This window comes from Amphibalanus amphitrite, unplaced genomic scaffold, assembly GCF_019059575.1.
Source record: "Amphibalanus amphitrite isolate SeventyFive unplaced genomic scaffold, NRLGWU_Aamphi_draft 000602F_arrow, whole genome shotgun sequence".
In the NCBI taxonomy this organism is placed as follows: Eukaryota; Metazoa; Arthropoda; class Thecostraca; order Balanomorpha; family Balanidae; genus Amphibalanus; species Amphibalanus amphitrite.
This window is the reverse complement of record NW_024882096.1, coordinates 43045-59521: the sequence shown is the minus strand read 5'-3', so window position 1 is coordinate 59521 and position 16477 is coordinate 43045. Positions and strand designations below refer to the sequence as shown.

General features: G+C 48.3%; 2 protein-coding genes across 2 annotated transcripts; one reads left to right on the top strand and one right to left on the bottom strand.

Annotated features, from left to right (window-relative positions):
• Positions 1 to 715: 715 nt before the first annotated feature.
• On the top strand, positions 716 to 10289 carry LOC122394618 (tetratricopeptide repeat protein 39C-like). Its single transcript, XM_043391615.1, has 14 exons — positions 716 to 727; positions 970 to 1139; positions 1371 to 1508; positions 2059 to 2145; positions 2438 to 2558; positions 2961 to 3105; positions 4004 to 4106; positions 4855 to 4952; positions 5298 to 5466; positions 5827 to 5917; positions 6193 to 6300; positions 6684 to 6923; positions 7348 to 7553; positions 8470 to 10289. The coding sequence occupies exons 2-14, from the start codon at positions 1014 to 1016 to the stop codon at positions 8608 to 8610; spliced, it is 1773 nt and encodes a 590-aa protein (XP_043247550.1). The 5' UTR covers positions 716 to 727; positions 970 to 1013; the 3' UTR covers positions 8611 to 10289.
• Positions 10290 to 10929: 640 nt separating this feature from the next.
• LOC122394634 lies at positions 10930 to 16059 on the bottom strand. Its single transcript, XM_043391641.1, has 5 exons — positions 15830 to 16059; positions 15289 to 15448; positions 12906 to 13062; positions 12365 to 12578; positions 10930 to 11891 (listed from the first exon to the last, which is right to left on the bottom strand). The coding sequence occupies exons 2-5, from the start codon at positions 15445 to 15447 to the stop codon at positions 11576 to 11578; spliced, it is 846 nt and encodes a 281-aa protein (XP_043247576.1). The 5' UTR covers position 15448; positions 15830 to 16059; the 3' UTR covers positions 10930 to 11575.
• Positions 16060 to 16477: the final 418 nt, after the last annotated feature.

Sequence of the window (16477 nt, the reverse complement as noted above, 5' to 3'; positions counted from 1 at the left end):
CTACGTAACTTGAACGTAACGGATACGGCGGCCGCAAACGTAAATCGAGGTCCCGAATTCCCTATTCCTCAACACAGGCGGCAGCCGGTTTCTGGTCTGCGCAATATGGCCGCCACCGTTAGACACTACGGCCAATAGGGTTGAAGCGACATTGCTCCCCTGTGCTCCCACCTTAACATTAGTTTTGAGTTGAGATAGCCAAACTGGTGGCCATGGCCTGAAAATACCGGTTTGGGCACTCACAACATCGACAAATGCTTTAATTCGGAGATATGGAATTTCAAACTTGCAGTTTTCGGATTCTAAGGGGCTAGTGCATTGGTATGCCCCCTTAGAATTTGTGACGTCAGCGGAGATCTAACGATTTTTAAATCTTTTACTAAAACGTTTGGTAGCACGCGGTGGTATATGCCACTTTGCGCGCAACAAATGCCGCACTTTCAAATAAAGTCGCTAGGAACAGCGGAGATCCCAAAAAGTAAACAAAAGTAAAAGTCTAATATCTTGAAAACCGGTGAATATTTTTCGATGAAATTTGGTAGATATTCGTTTTCGCTCTTTCTGAACCGAGCGACATCACTTTCGTGCCAATTCATTAACTTTTTTGAAGGTGGGAGGGTCCCTTTAAATAATCAGTTTTAATTCTTATGACGTCATCATATTTGAACTTCACAGGTGTCATGCTCCGTTTGACAACAACCTTATTTCTTAAGTCTTCTGCTGCGAGGTTGGGGAAAAGAGGGCGGAGGAAAATATATTTAGAATATATTATTATTTATGCATGTGTTTTTGCGGTGAATTAAAAACTTTAATGTGTAGAATGGAGTCAAATTCAGTGCGTGTCAATTTTCCTCAATTGCAAATTAACTCACACCAGGGCACTGCATCGTCACTGCGTCAGTTAAAAATAATTTTCAACACCCCGTAAAGCTTAGGACATCTGCTGAATTTGGCTGTTGTCTGTTTCAGACTGTGATAATTTGGATTCAGGTAAAAAGAGGAGCAGAGCAGCAATGGAGGTGGCCAGGGAGAGTATAGACATGTTCCTCAACAGCCGGATGGTGGAGGCCGAGGAGCTGTTCCGACACCACCAGGATAACAGACAAGTCCGCATGGCCCAGTGCTACTGTAGTGTCATGGTGAGGAATGGGAATCAGTCACAATCTGGCTATGCAAGACTGCTACCTTGCTACGAAATTGCGGAATCGGACCATAGCGCAACACCTGTAATGTTACGACCACGGCCCTGTAATGCAACTAGCTCTGCTTGGCGTGGGCTCTTGCTTTGTCAATCCATCCATCCAAATATTTGAGCAAAATTTTTATTAAAGTAACTGCTGCCAACCCTACCTCTCCCATTTTCCTATCAGAGTGCGGTGGTGACGTTCGAGTCTGCCCAGCTGGAACGGACGCTGCAGCTGCTGAAGGCCACGGAGAAGGCCATGACGCCCGACACTGGCCTGGTGAACCAGCTGCGGACAAAGCTGAAGGCGCCCGAACAGCTGGAGGTGAGCATCGAGCTTTGATCACTGACAATAGGTTAGGTGAAGGCAGGGTAGGGTAGGGGCAGGTTGAGGTGGACAATGGACATTTATCAATGCTTTGGTACTGTAATTTGATATCGTAATACGATAATACCACAGGCACACATAATATATTGCTCATAAATTAAATTCATGTTCAGTATGAAAAGTGGTCATAGCGATGTCAAAAGCTGGGCAAAGAACAAAAGACTTTGTATGACCATTTCACTATAAAAGTCATGTTTGGCCAAACATACCAACGGGAAGAGTCGTGCATACCTATCGCGTCACGGACAGGCACTTCGTGAATCGTAATCAGTATGTCTGTTGTGCTGTCAGGAGTCTTAGTGCGTTACTTATCGTGCCACGGACGTACCGTTCACGCCCCTGTCGTGTGTTGTGCCGTTTGTAGTCTGACTACGTTACATATCGTGTCACGGACGTACCGTGCAGGACCGTGTCGTGTGTTGTGCTGTTTGTAGTCTTCGTGTCACGGACGTACCGTTCCCGACCGTATCGTGTGTTGTGCCGTCAGGAGTCTGAGGTGGTCGGACTGCTGGAGCGACAGATCGCCGTGGCCGACTGCCAGGTCTGCGCTGCCGTCATCAACTTCCTGGAGCAGGTGAGACGGAGAGACATCTTCCAATCTCACCAGATTGGAAGACAACGACGGAGAATGTGTGAGACCGAATACGGAAACTCTGAGATACTGACACTGTCAGACTCTGGAAATACTGTGAGTCCTAGACGACCTGACCCTTACTTACTTTTACTAGACCTCCAACGTGACCCAGCTTTCAGATCTTTCCTACATAATTCGGACCTGACCCCTGCTACTCCTCCACTGGCCGTGGTAAGCTGTGACCTTTATAACCTGACCTGACCCGATCTGTCCCCGCTCCATCCCTCCACAGGACGTGGGTAGCTGTGTGCGTGGCAGCTGGGGCCTGCGCCGCGCCTGGAAAACCTACGACAGAATATACGGTCAGATCAGCTCCCTGTATCGAGAGGGAAGACAGGATCGACTGGAAAATGGTAAGAAACTATAATAGCTTCGTCTTGTGCTTTTATATTGGCCTGTGATTCACGTACATTGTTGTTTCGGGGTACGGGCGAAAAATAAAAGTTTAGTGGTGGTTTTGTAGGTATTTTAGCGGAAGGTAACGGAATAAAAGCTGTGCTAAGTTTTACAGCTCAAAGAAGAAGTTTCTGTCGAATATCATTTGATATCATTTGATTTGTTTGAGTAATACTCTCAAGTCTTCTACGACCATCCTGAGAGCAGCTGCCTTTGAAGTAAATTTATCAGCATCGTCAATAATAGCGCAACTGAAGATGTTCTTCATGGCTGGGGAAGTAACTACATCTACTGCCTTATTTATGCGGGTTTTACATCCCTGTATATCGATCCGCGTTGACCGCCCCTCCCCGCGTTAGCTGCCGAGCCAGGCGAGGGCAGAGCGGCAGAGCCGGCGGCCCGACCCCTCATCCCGTCCTCTGCCTCCTCCCCGAACCTGGCCGCCCCCGCGGCGCCCTCCGGTCTCCGCCGCTCCGCCACCCGGCTCCATGTGGACCAGGCCAGGTGAGCTACTCAGTACCCGGAGGTGCCGGGTTCGATTCTGGGTACGGGTGAATTTCTTTTTCTTTGCATAAGTTGAACGAGGCAGCATATGTCAATTCTATCTCCACTCTGCATGTAGCTTCTGGGTTTTCATCGATGAAGTTCAACAAACTTTATTGCCGCCCCAGTGCATGTCAACATAAACACACGAACACAACAAAAGACGCGCCAGCGCTCGTGGAAACTTCGAACGCCTCCGGTGAGAAGGACCACACGGGTTCGTTGTCTGGGTCATTTGCAACCCAGCCAACATGAACGAGTTCAATGAAAGCCTCGAAGTGAATTCAGCACCTGACTGCCGCTGCTGCCATCGCTGTCCTACACATTGCACCGGCTGTACATTTGTCATTTAGCTCAAGAGCCAAAGCTATTTAGTCCGTAGCTAAAGCCGAAGTTGTTGGCTCGTAAGTTTGTTTTACCTTCACACCGCTCTTATGGTCGGTGTTATAGCGTGGCTGCTAGGCGTGGGTTCACACCAGGTGACCAGCAAAAAGACGCTGCTGTGAATGGACCGCCCAGCAGCTGCCGTTATGCTCTTCAGCACTAACTTTTAGACTCGTATGTGTTTCCCCACTCAGATAAAGCAGCCACCCCATGGCGAGCGCGGCTGCCTATTACAGCCCGTGTAATTCCCACCACCGTGTGAGGTGCTGGATAGTGGAAAAGTTAATGCTATATGAATCATCGCCGTTTCCGGCCGGCTAACTCAGTCCTTGTTTCCATGGATATCATCAGCCCGCCGGGCGTCGGTATCGTAACTGGTAGGTCGATACCATTATAATCTAACCAATGTCCCGTATAATTACGAACCCACTACCTTCATCTGAAGATAGATCTATTTCCGTTTTATTTCTGTCAGGCCGGTGTCAGCCGAGGCGGCCGAGGAGCTGATGGGGTCTGTGTCGCTCGGATACGGCCTGTTCCAACTCACAGTGTCACTGCTTCCCGCCAAATTCGTCAAGGTACGTGTCAGAGTGTCATCGCGTCGTAGCTCACTGTGTCATCGCCTCATACTGGAATACGTGTCATCGAGTTACAAGTCTGGTGTGACTTTTTGTTTAGTTTTCTTGGGTTAGGCCCTTTCGGTCTGACAAGACCATTTCAGAGCCGGCAGGATGATAGGAATTAGGGGGAGACATTGGTCTGAGCAGGCACCCTAGTGAGTCACCGGGGCTGAGCCCGTCCAGAGGACAGGCCACCCAGCCCCAAGGTGCTCACTGCACCCGTCTACGGGGTGCGCTCCCTCGGGAGCAGCGGTGCCGCTCCAAGGGAGCAGCCCGTGTGAGATAGTCCAACCCGAAGTGGGGGTTGTGGGATTGAGGAGAAGGATTTCAGTATCCTTAGAATGGAAAGGACGGAACGGAGGACGGGACATTGAACCACAAGTCTGGTGTGGCTTGTGGGGCACGGTATTTCGTGATTCCTTCCGGGTGTCGAGGCCTGTATCATTTGGTTGGAGCTCCTGCCTCATGTTTTTTTTTTCGAAGATTCTACGTCGTCCAGCCAATCACGTTCCATAACCGCAGCCGAGCCCCCGCTGACCTTGTCCGGGATTGGCCGTCCGGCCAATCCCCTTCAAGGTCAGCGGGGGCTCGGCTGCGGTTATGGAAGGAGGTTGGCCGGACGGCTTGGAATCTTCGTCGTCCGAGAGACATCCAACGCAGGGTAAGACTCGGGCCTGCGCTGACGCCTGCTGCCATCTGTGGGCAGGTGGTGCAGCTGCTGGGTTTCCAGAGTGACCGCTCGGCGGCGCTGGCGGCGCTCATGTTCTGCCGCACCAGCCGCGACATGCGTGCTCCGCTCGCTAGGTATGTGGACTGGCGTATTCACAAAAAAATGTCTGGATTTAGTCGATGGAGATAGTGTAATAAAGGGCTTCCAGGAAGGGCTATCGGGGTAGGCTGGCTGGGTATCTGGGGAATCTGGGGGGACTACACTTGTCAAGTCAAGCAGCCTGCAGCCTTGTGTTTTTTTTTCTGAATTCATCAACAATGAACATTCTCGCGTTGAGGTTGGGGTGACTTAAAGTTCTGCTATGCCGCTTTCAGCCCCGTAATTACCATACCCTCTCCAAACCTAGCGCTGCTGTCATTACCACTCGGCGGTCCGCCCTCCCTCCTCTCTATACTGTGTAACCCCCCCCCCCCGCTCAGCCTGGCGCTACTGTGGTACCACTCAGTCGTCCGCCCCCTCCTCTCGCTGGACGGCCGGGCGGTCTCGGCCGGTGTGGCCGTCTGCCACCAGCTGCTTCGGGAGACGGAGGGACGCTACGGACAGGCGGCGCTGTTCCAGTTCTTCAGAGGACGACTGCTCAGACTCGAGGTCCGTGGCGGGGAGGAGGGAGGGTGGCTCAAATGAGAATTGGGCGCAGTTTTATTATCATACCGTCTTCAGTATTTCGTAGTGTATATGCTATTTTAAACCAATTCCTGTTATTTTGTGCATTTCGTCGATGTAATATAGAAAACAGTGAAGACAGATTTCATGAATAAATAAGTTGAAGCTCGAAATCTGTTATCGTTACTGTAAATGATCAAGTCATCTGACTTATAAACTAACCTATAATCTGATCAAATCATTCACCTCTTCAATGCTGCTTCGCTGTAACCGTCATATTCAACTCCGGCCGTTGTTAACTTTGCAAAGTGTCATCTGACTCCACTTTCGTCTGTCACCTGCCAGTCGGACCTGTCCGGTGCGATCGGCGCGTACGAGGTGGCCGCCAGTCAGGGACAGCAGGGGGAGGTGCGGCTACTCTGTCTGCACGAGATAGGTGGGTGTGAAACAGACAGTCCACCTTATTAGTTTGAGGTAGGCTAGTCAGAGTTAACATCCGTGCATGAATTAGATCCTCATTGCAGGATATATTTGCGAAAAAAAACACTTATGTCTATCGAATTTTTCCACAGGTGATGTCACTTGCCGGCCTTGGGGCGTCTAAATAAATCATGAATTAATTGCCGTCCTAACCTCTTCTACTGCAAGCTGGTGTCGGCTCCTGCACTTAATCAATTATATAATGAATGCCCATAAATATCTTTTCCACAGGCTGGTGCCGCCTCCTGCAGCTCGACTGGGTGGAGGCTTTCGTGGCCTTTTCGGAGTTGGCCGAGCAGTCGCGCTGGTCCAAGGCCTTCTATCAGTACCTGAGCGCCCGTGAGTGGCGATTGGGGAAACGGTGGCGAGACGGGAGAGGGCATGGATAGGCTGGGATGGATATCGACTGTGACTCGACTAAATCGAGACAGTGGACAGTCGCCGCCGTTTGACCGTCGCTAATGCATTATTCATGTGTAAAGCGATACGATATTTGCCTTATTACGTTCTTTTGCACATATCCAGATGTGCCCACTGCCCAGTACATTTATAAATACACAACGTAGTGTATTTCACTACCTTCGGCCCCACTATAATAAACTAATAATATAATAAAATAATTTATAAACTAAACTAAACTAAACACTTCACAAAGATCCTTTCCGCCCCGCCCCTCCCTCAGTACGTAACTTTGCCTCTGATGCCGTCACCCCTCCGCGCAGTGTGCACGGGCGCCTCTGGCGACATCACCCTGGCCTCCGCGCTCCTCAAAGACATCCCTCCCCCCGGCCGCGGCCGCTCCGAGCTGGACACCTTCCTGGAGAGTCGCGCGGCGGCGCTGCGCGAGCCGCGTGCCCCTCCGGCCGCCCAGCTGGCCTGCCGACTTCACGCCTACGAGCTGCTCTACCTGTGGAACGCGCTGCCGTCCTGTCCGCAGGACGTGTGGAAGGCAGTGGTGGAGGGTAAGTGGAGGGGAGAATGAGGACTTATAATGGGAGAGGAGATGAGTGAAAAGGTTGATGTGGGATGTCAGGGAAGGGTCAAAGAGGAGGATGGGACTGAGGGATGTGTCATGGCTCAGAAGATGTTGCGCTAGCCGGTAGTTTTTCGACGTTTAGTATGCTATGAAGGTGAGCAATACCGATTCTAAAAGCAGAATTTGAAATTATTATCGAACCCAAAACGACGTCCATCACAACGGAAGACTGAACGAATAATAATGTAAAGTAACGGCACGAACGAGTCGAACTTACAGTAACCATGCATGCGTAAATTTCCTCGTAGATTTTGCATAGCACCCTCATCAGCCCTCCGTGGGCTGTGAATGGCGTGTCCACTGCACACCACTAACCCTCTAACCCCGCTACCGTCCCCCGTTCCCGCCAGACTGCGAGCGCGGCGCGCTGGAGCTCCCTCCGCTGGCCGCCGTGGCGCACCTGGTCTGTGGCGGTGTGTTTGACAACACTTGTCTGCGGGAGGCGGAGAGACACTACATCCGAGCCCTCCACCTGGGGAAGGATGACTCACGGAGGGCGTATGTGGCGCCGCACGCCAGTTATGAGCTGGCGGCCATGTACTGCGCGCAGGCCAAGGTAGGGAGGGGGAGGGAAAGGTGAAGGGGGAGTGAGGGGAGGAAGGGACTAAGGGAGGTACTAGTGAACCGACTTATAAGGACCTTACGATTTGTCAGCATTACCGAGGCTGTACTTAAATTATCTGCCCGTGCTAGCCTTACTATCACGGCTTTACAAGACTTGATAGATGAAAATTAAGAATATCTTACCTTTATCACGTTCCCATGCGACAGCTAAATATATCCACATTTACAGAACTCAATTATTTTGTTACATTATCCTCCGCCTTCGGTTTCCTTATCTAACCATCTCTATAGTTCGTTTTTTTTCAAAAGGACGCTGGCTCCAAGTGCATTATCGAAGCTCTCACGTGAGTTTTGGCAGCTTCAGCGTCTGGTCAAGAATTTCTTACCGAAAAAATATCCGATTTCAAATTGTGCACGGTAAGTACCCGGAAATTGTGTCCTTAAAAATTAGCATACTATGATGACGTCACTGGTGGCAGCAGGCACCCAATGTCCGTACGATGGGACAAAGTTTTGACGACTTTGGGGGAAACTTCGTTGTTCACTGTTGTCGAGGTTATAATCGAGTAAGCGGTTTCGTCCATGATAGTTATCGTTACATTGCAATACAAGTTCGACAGCATGACGTCACCACTGTTCTCATATCTGGCTGCAAAACGCACGTATGGAAATTATCGGGAATACTTCACGTGTTAAAATAAGGCGACGTTCGAGTTTCTCAGGTTCAGTTTTTGCTCGTTTTGCTCGCTAAAACGCGTGCTTTTTCGAAAAACATACTTGGAGCCAGAGTCCTTTTGAAAAAAACGAACTATAGTACTCTGCCTTCCCACCCACAGCGCCGCCCGGAGGGGCGCACATTCTCTTTCTCACTCCTCTCTAATTCTCTCCACCATCCCTCTTTCCCGTAGCGCCGCGCGGAGGGTCGCGCTCTCTTGCTGTCCGCCCGGGACGACTACAAGGACTACGACTTCGAGTCGCGGCTCGCCGTGCGCATCCAAGCGGCGCTCAAACGGCTCGAGAAGACCGGCCGCGAGCAGAAGAGCAAGTAAGAACGAGAAGGAGACGACGAGGAAAAGTAAGATGGAAAAGAGAAGGAGCCGTCGAGTTGACAAGGCAAGAAAGGGACTTAAGGAAAGAAAGGGCGAGAAGATTACCCAGTGAACGATCTCGTATGGGGAAGGATAGTGGAAGGAAGGTTGGAGGGACTGCGAGGGAATCACGGTAGATCTGAAGATAGCGATTGAGTTTTTTAAGTATCATATTTGAATCTCGCAGTTGAGAAGTTTACTCTGAAATCATCGTTTTGGGCCGTTGCTGTTTTTTTTTTATATATGTCGATTGTCTGGTTTGTTGAGTTTGTTGGTTTGTTGATATCTCAGGTGTTTTGTTCTGGGGCTTATTTGATTACAAGTTGGCTTTTAGGGCATGTCTTGACGTTTCATCGTGTTTTGTTAGGAATATTTAAAGTTTTTATGCTGGAGCCTTGTTGGCAGAGAGTTTTCTCGTCCCTTGTGCGGTCTATGAGCTTAGATGCCGATACCTAGCGGGCGATTTAAGAACAATAAAGCTCGACATAGTAGGAGGTAGAGGTGAAATTAAGTTTAGCTTGATAATTAAGGTCTACTTAGGGGGTTGCCTTTGTTACCGATAGTTTAGTTTGACGGGGCTGGCAGTGGCAGTCAAGGGAAATAGGACCCTGTAGGTTATGATTCTAATGTAAGTTTCGTCAGCGGTTGTATAAAATTACGGCCGATTTACAGTCAGTTGGGCTAAAAATATTTGACAGCCAAAGACAGTGACGCCTTAATGCGTGTAGAAAAGCTTTACATGCCCGACCTAGCTAGAGTCTAGAGAAGACAATTACCTATATCGCGAGTCTATTTTAGTGTCCAAATGTATGTCGTGCCAGTACTGTTAGTGCCTAGGTCGCCAAAAGCTACCGGTGATACCTCATATAACCAATCGGATAAATAATCGTGTGGCATTATGAAATGTCACTGACTAGAAGAAAATGTAGGGAGTTATATAGAACATACATTTAAGAACTGTAGGAGAGCTCATGTAATCGTGATTGAGACGAGTTATTATTAGTTTAAACATATCGTGGCAATCAGCGGTTATTTTAGATTAGTACTGTTTGTGAGGTATAGAGGTATATTTAGGGTGAAGAGCCACCCCTCACTAGTAAGAAAAGTGCCGCTGGGGCGGGAGAATATTGTATTTTTGTCGTTTTCTGTTCTTTAATTTCTGACAGATTTTTGTCTGACAAATACCGTACCGAGTCACGGCACTTTGAAAAAATTGGTTACTTTTATCAGAGGCTACTGTACTGATATGGATAGTCTATGCTTTTATCTGTGGTTTTTTCGATGTTTGTTTGACTCTTCGGTATTTAACTCGCTCGCGATCAGGATATTACTTTTGTCTCTGTGTTCACTTTGGCTTCAAGTGCTGGTGCACGCAGCTGGAAGAGGTACCCAAATGCACCATGCACCATGTAACGGTATAATCAGAACGGGTTGTGCGCTCGATGTGAGTCCCGTGGCACCACAATGGCACGTGTCTGTGCGTCTCGCGATCTCGCAAGATTTTAGCTGTGATTACTAAACAAAGGGTAGATCGGGTAGATGTCATACCGAATTCACCTGGTTTCGCTGTGAGTGGGATAAGTGTAGTAGTCGGGGAAGAATGGTAGATCTAATAGCGCAATAAATTGATTCGGCAATCATATCCTTGTTTGGTCTATCGTCAGCTATGCTAACGAGTTGGAGAGGGGAGGCCGTTTGAGGTTGATTTTTTCATGCAACTTGGATACGGCAAAACATAAGCGTAACTCGTGACGGAATTGCACCTTTAGTATGTCGAGGAATTTAACACTAATCTTCTATTCATCGTCTAATGAACGGGGACATGCAATTATGTAAAACAAGAACCGACAAGGCCAACCGCCGACTCCATGCGTTGAAATGTTCATTTTTATGTCGTTTTAATGAGTTTACTGGGTTCGGGTTTCAGCAGGCACGATGTCGTTAGGCGCGTTTACGCCGTATTTAGGGTCCTGCCGGGAAATACAACTGGTTTGGTGAAATTTGACACTGGGAATTCGGACCATCATGTAAAGGAGTATGGATGAAAATGGTCGAGTCTCGTATTTTTTCCGATACAAACACTTGTAACAAAACTCGTAAAGGAAAATGTGGCGTTGTAAAATGGCACGATGAAATGTATAAGTTCTTCACATTTTAACCCTGCCAACTTCTTAAATCAGCTCGTCTTTACTCAGCTCGTGGAAATTCCTATCCTCTTCCCACAACCTACGTGCCCAAACCTGTTTCTACAAACCCACACTGCAGATGAGCTTGTTAGGATTTTGGGAAACCGGGTAAATGTATTAGGCACCGTCTTCAGTCTGGATATGCCAGACACTTATCACAGAAAAACACTGATCCCGTATTCACACGTTTACTTACAACAATGCATATTGACGTGAATACACAGAAGGCACATATTTTACTTCTCTGTATGTTTAATTAGCACCAAAAAAGTTGCGTTCTTATTTTTATCTTCGCCTGCTCCTTGTCATTGGTACCCAAAAGTGAAGTTAGGGCTCAAATCCTTCAATAATTGGCATACTTTTTTTCTTTGTAAATCTTACACGAAAAGTAGCATGCACATTTTGAAAATATTTTGTAACGGAATTCGACAGCGGATACCTAATGATGTATGTATTTTCCTCCAAATAATTAGTTTCGAGGACACGCACCTTAAATGAATTTATCTTTACCTACATCACCACATAGCCCTTGCCAATGGCGACAAAAGGCAAAGACCTGTCACGAAGTTATGTAAGAAAGCGCGATTGTGGGTATCCCTAGAATAAAATGTACAGAAAAATGATACTCGCAAAACACCCACCATAGTAAGTATGTATGATCCTATCACCTAGGATAACTGTATCCCCTGTCAAACAATACACATAGCCTACCGTGACACCAACCCACCCCTCCCCTCCTCTCACGGACACACCTCATACCTCACAACCTCTCCCTCTTCCTCTTTCCTCCTCCTGCCTCTATCCACCCTCTCCCAAATCTCCTCACGAACCACAGCCAGCCCGACCACCATGAAAAACGACACGGGAACCGCGATCACCAGATCGAACGCGAATAAACCGGTGGCGACAGGCTGCCGACGCCAGTCGAGAACCGGGTAGAAGGCGGTGTTGTCGCGTTCGGTCAGACCTCCCAGCTCTGTGTAGGTGATGGTGAAGATGAGGTAGATGGCAGCGACCAGAGCGGGCTGCCAGACGTGCAGAGGTCGACGGGGTACCCTGGGGGAGAGCAGAAGTTAGTTAGGGGGAATTTGAAGAGGAGAGGAATTTAGAGTTTTGGATTGGAAACTCTAACCTTCGCTAGCCTTGAGGGACGTTACTGATCAGAAGAGTACGTACATGAAAGAGAGAGATAAGTAATGAGAGAGTAAGAGAGAGAGAAAGAGAGAGAGAGAGAGAGAGAGAGAGAGAGAGAGAGAGAGACCGACAGACAAACACACAGCCACACAGATAGATTGAGCCAGAGGGAACGAATGGAGTGATCCGGCCCCAACATACGCACAATATCCAAAAACGCACCTGCGACCAACATTTAGCGAGCAGCAACGCATCAGGTCCCGGCTTCACGCCCACAGTGCATACTCACCTTTAGTGCTAGAATACAAAACAGAAGCAACGAAAGTCAAACAGCAAACAAGCCCATGACAGCAAACAAGCCAAGAAGCACCAAACCAGCCCCCCCCCCATCTCACCTATGCACGGCAAGCAGCAGCAGCAGATACAGCCCGTTCCCGCCGTGAGAGGAGACGGTAAAGTAGTTGATAGAGTTCGGTCCGCTCTCCTCGGCAAAGAACACGCTGGGCCAGAAGGCTATCGAGACGGTGAAGATCAGCGCGGCGCTGATGTTGTGTAGGAGCCAGCTGAGGCGGTAGCGTAGCGGTAGTATAGTGCCGTCTAGTAGACGACCTGGGGAATATCGGTATGTGAGGGCGCCGACGGGGGGAGGGGGACTATGGCTCTTTGCACTGGTTGAAATTATACTGAATCTACAGGATTTTTTGCTGGTGACGATTGACTTTTAAATCGGCTTGGATACGGTCAAAGATTTTAAATTTTCTTTATAAAAATGATTTCTTCATTTCTCATGACCCTGACCTCCCTATCTCTTTACTCTCGTTCTGACTCTCATGACACTAGCCTCACCATGTGACCTCGCTCTGACCTCTCCTGGCGCTAACCTCACCATATGACCTTTCTCTAACATCTGACCTCACCATGTGACCCATTTCTGACCTCTGCCGACCCTGAGCGCGTGCTCCAGCGCCAGGGTCGCCGCCGCCGTACTATTGGCGGCCACCAGCAGCTGCGTCCAGTTGGTAAGGTAGATGAAGAAATGGGAGGCGTGGTGGGCGCCGTCCCACCAGCCGCCATACTCCACGGGAATCAGCAGCTGAGGTAGAGGGGTTGAAAGGGGTCAGCAACTGAGGTAGAGGGGTCGAAAGGGGTGAGCAGCTGAGGTAGAGGGGTCGAAAAGGGGTCAGCACTGCTGACAAACAAATGTCAGCAGGGTTCGGTAGCCGGTCGGAGAGGTCGCCAATGCTATGTAGTGCTAGGATAGCTGAATTCATCTATATTTGTTTCATGCCGTCCAAAATGTTGTTCACATTGTGACGAGTAACTGCTTGAGCGTTGAGCTCGCGCATGACGGGGGGGGGGGCTCTACAGAGCCCCCTCATGTTTTTCAGCAATATCTTCTAAACCGTTTGACGGATCAACACGAAACTTGCGGTACCCTCAGAGGCATCAATTTGACACCTTGTGTTCAAATTTCAATTTTCTAGCTACCATTGTTTAGCCGGAAATGACGTCAGAGTGACGTCATGTCGGCCGATTTTCATGCTAAATACTGAAATACGGCAAACGCTCTCAAGAGCTCAGTTTTAAAGCTAGATCCATTTTCTTTGCATGAGTAGACTACAAATACACGTAGCTATCGAACTGCTATCTCGAATTTTCGAAATTTTGAAAATTTCGAAAAATATTCATTTACAATTACAAAAATATATTTTTTGATTTTTTTTCAAAAAGTTTTTGACTCTTCTCAAAAACCGGAATATATGTGATAGAACACACACTGATAAACTACATTTGCAAGTTATAGCCCAATATCTTCAAAAATAGCCAAGTTATTCGCATTATTGTCAAAATTTTACAATTTTGTTTTTTTTTTTTCAAATGCATTTTTCAGTACGTTTTTGACGTCGTACAGCAATATCAATGGCACCATCGTGTTCCTGAGGTCAAACTGCATCTGATAGGTACATTTTTGGTTGAAAAATTTCATTTTCAAAATTTGACCTTTTCTGACCTGAAAGTGACCTGACCTTCGGTAAATCCAGCTGACAATGACCTCAAATGACACAGACGACACTATTTTCGAAATCTACGAGTAAAATGGACCATAAAACATGCGTCACGTGACCGATACATGATATACAATTTTCGTGACCTAGGATAACCTGGCCTTGACCTTAAAAATTCGAAGTAAAAGTTCGGTACCCTCAGGGTATCTAAGGCATCCGTCAAGGAGTGCGCAAACCAAAAATGAGCCTGATCGGACCGGCGGTCCGGCGGTCAGAGCCTAAATTGTGAACTAACAAAAATGTCGATAATTTTTACTTTGACCTGACCTGTGACGTCATCGGTGACCTCGAGATCAATGAAAATAGGTTCCGTTCAACAGTTTTTCCAGGGCTATCAGGCGCCGTTTGAATTTTGACGATCGGCCCAGTAGTTTCGGAGATAGGAGGGGGGGGCCGGCTCTGGAGAGCCCCCCCCCCCAGTCACTCGCGTTATGGAAAATACCCCAGTCATGCGCGGGTGAAAAACGTGCCTTTTTAAGTTGTTTATTAAGCATTGTAGGCTGGCTTTCATTTATCGTCTGTGTTTGAAGTAAGTAGTAACTTCCTAAGCTCTACGATGAAAGGAACAGACGTTTTCCGTCACGCTTGGAGACTCGGAGACTGCATCTCATGGTGTTAGTGCTCTGGTTTGTGGTTAGACTGTGCCGCCATACACCAAGGATTCCGGCACAGCATAACTTTATAGTCGTTTGTCGGATAGGTACTCAAAGCCCCGTCAAATTGAGGGTCAGGAAGGAGAAAGTCTCACCTTTTTAATTTTAATTAAATGGATCACCTTTTTAATTTTAAAATATTTTTTTTTTTTTTTTTTTTTTTTTTTTTTATTCAGGCGTCCCTCCAACGGGCACTTGTGGCCCAATTACAGGAGGGCTCCTCCTCCTCCTGGCCCTTGTTCCCCCACCCCCCCAGGCTACGGCTGAAGTGGGAGCCAACCCCACACCTGGTGACGCAGCCGGGGACGACGCCCGCGGAACGGGCGGAACCGGGAATCGAACCCGAAACCCGGCACCGCCCGCACCGCGGGTCGACGCCTTAACCGACTGCGCCACCAGGGCCGCCGTCTACTTATTGCTTTTATTGACCATGTTCAACAGCTGTTCGCCAACGACATTCATGTTTTGCCGGCACCTACCTATCCTAGATGAGGATTTCCAGTCCATCAAAAATACAAGTTTAACGATCGAATGCATCATTTACGGCATGTTTTTACAGGAATATGAGGAGGAAGCTCGCTCTCCATAGTGTTTCCATACCTTGACGCCGATCTCGACGTTGAGGTACAGAGCGCTGACGCAGCTGAAGGCCACATACCACCAGGACACGGCGGCAGGGTCCTGCCACTGGCTGGTACCGAAGTCGGACGGAGTGCCCACTGACAGGCCGTACTGGCCGTAGAAGGTTGCCAGAGACATGCTGACGAGGGGGGGGCATCTCATAGACGTGAGCTGTGTTTATTGGCTGGGGTTACTTTGGAACCCGGACATTCGTACATGATTCAATTGCTCATTAGATTCATAACACCAACCGTTTACCAAAATTATCAACAGTATTTCATGGCACATCTTGTGAGCTGGTACATACATACGAGGGTCATCTCGATTTCGTAGATCTATATTACGATTATCAAATTCGAAACTTGCGGTACACTAACGTTTGTATGTAAATGGTAAGACCTATAAATGGATGCACGACAAATGCTCAGCAGTTACGAATGACAGAATCCGCCAATCTCATTAGCATTGGAAAGTTGACTTCCGCTAACCAGAAAATAGAAATGTCTATTTTCACTCTTACCTGTCGCTATCTCCGGCAAACAAACGTGGCCAGAAAACCTGCAGCACTAGAGTTTCTTCTCAGTCCGGACTATGACTAACCCAAACCGGAACTGCAGCGTCTGAGCCCCTCTATCAGGCTACCGACTGACCAACTACCAAGCTCCGAGCCACCGGCATAGAGCGACCTCATGATCGTTTGTCAAGGGTGCCAGATCGTGTGTCAGGTGTTTGTCAGCGGGAGTTTGTCAGTGTTTGTCTGTCTAGGGGATGTGCTCTCCACGGGAGGTATACAGCTGGACCTCCTGGGTTGTAGCATGGTGATGAGTCCCGTGGTAATGAAAGTCGAAGTAGATCATCAGTTTATGAGACGGATGCATCCGCATGCTCCCGTCTGTTCAGAAAATGGAGACATACATACAAGCTAGCAGTAAGATGGCATTATATTTCATTTCACTCGTCGCAGATTTTCCCGGCCGACGTGACAGAAATATTGGATCAGTAGGGAAGTACCTAAAAGCGGTCAAACGTTTCGATTCCGCATACTAAATCAATTTTACTAAATCGGCGAGCCTTTGCCAGGAAATACTTCAACAATCAGCTTGATGAAAAAAGCTCGACACTGCTTGTTGCATCTGTCCGAGGGCATGTTTCGAGTTGAAGGTTCTTC

What these genes read in the sequence shown, in the direction of transcription:
- LOC122394618 (XM_043391615.1), top strand. Translation starts at nt 1,014, where the DNA reads ATGGAGGTGGCCAGGGAGAGTATAGACATGTTCCTCAACAGCCGGATG. An exon ending in AGGCGCCCGAACAGCTGGAG is followed by an intron (nt 1,509 to 2,058) that starts GTGAGCATCGAG and finishes TTGTGCCGTCAG; the next exon opens with GAGTCTGAGGTGGTCGGACT. An exon ending in TGTACTGCGCGCAGGCCAAG is followed by an intron (nt 7,554 to 8,469) that starts GTAGGGAGGGGG and finishes TCTTTCCCGTAG; the next exon opens with CGCCGCGCGGAGGGTCGCGC.
- LOC122394634 (XM_043391641.1), bottom strand. Translation starts at nt 15,447, where the DNA reads ATGTCTCTGGCAACCTTCTACGGCCAGTACGGCCTGTCAGTGGGCACT. An exon ending in CGCGCTCAGGGTCGGCAGAG is followed by an intron (nt 12,579 to 12,905) that starts GTCAGAAATGGG and finishes GATATTCCCCAG; the next exon opens with GTCGTCTACTAGACGGCACT. An exon ending in CTGCTGCTTGCCGTGCATAG is followed by an intron (nt 11,892 to 12,364) that starts GTGAGATGGGGG and finishes GCTCTCCCCCAG; the next exon opens with GGTACCCCGTCGACCTCTGC.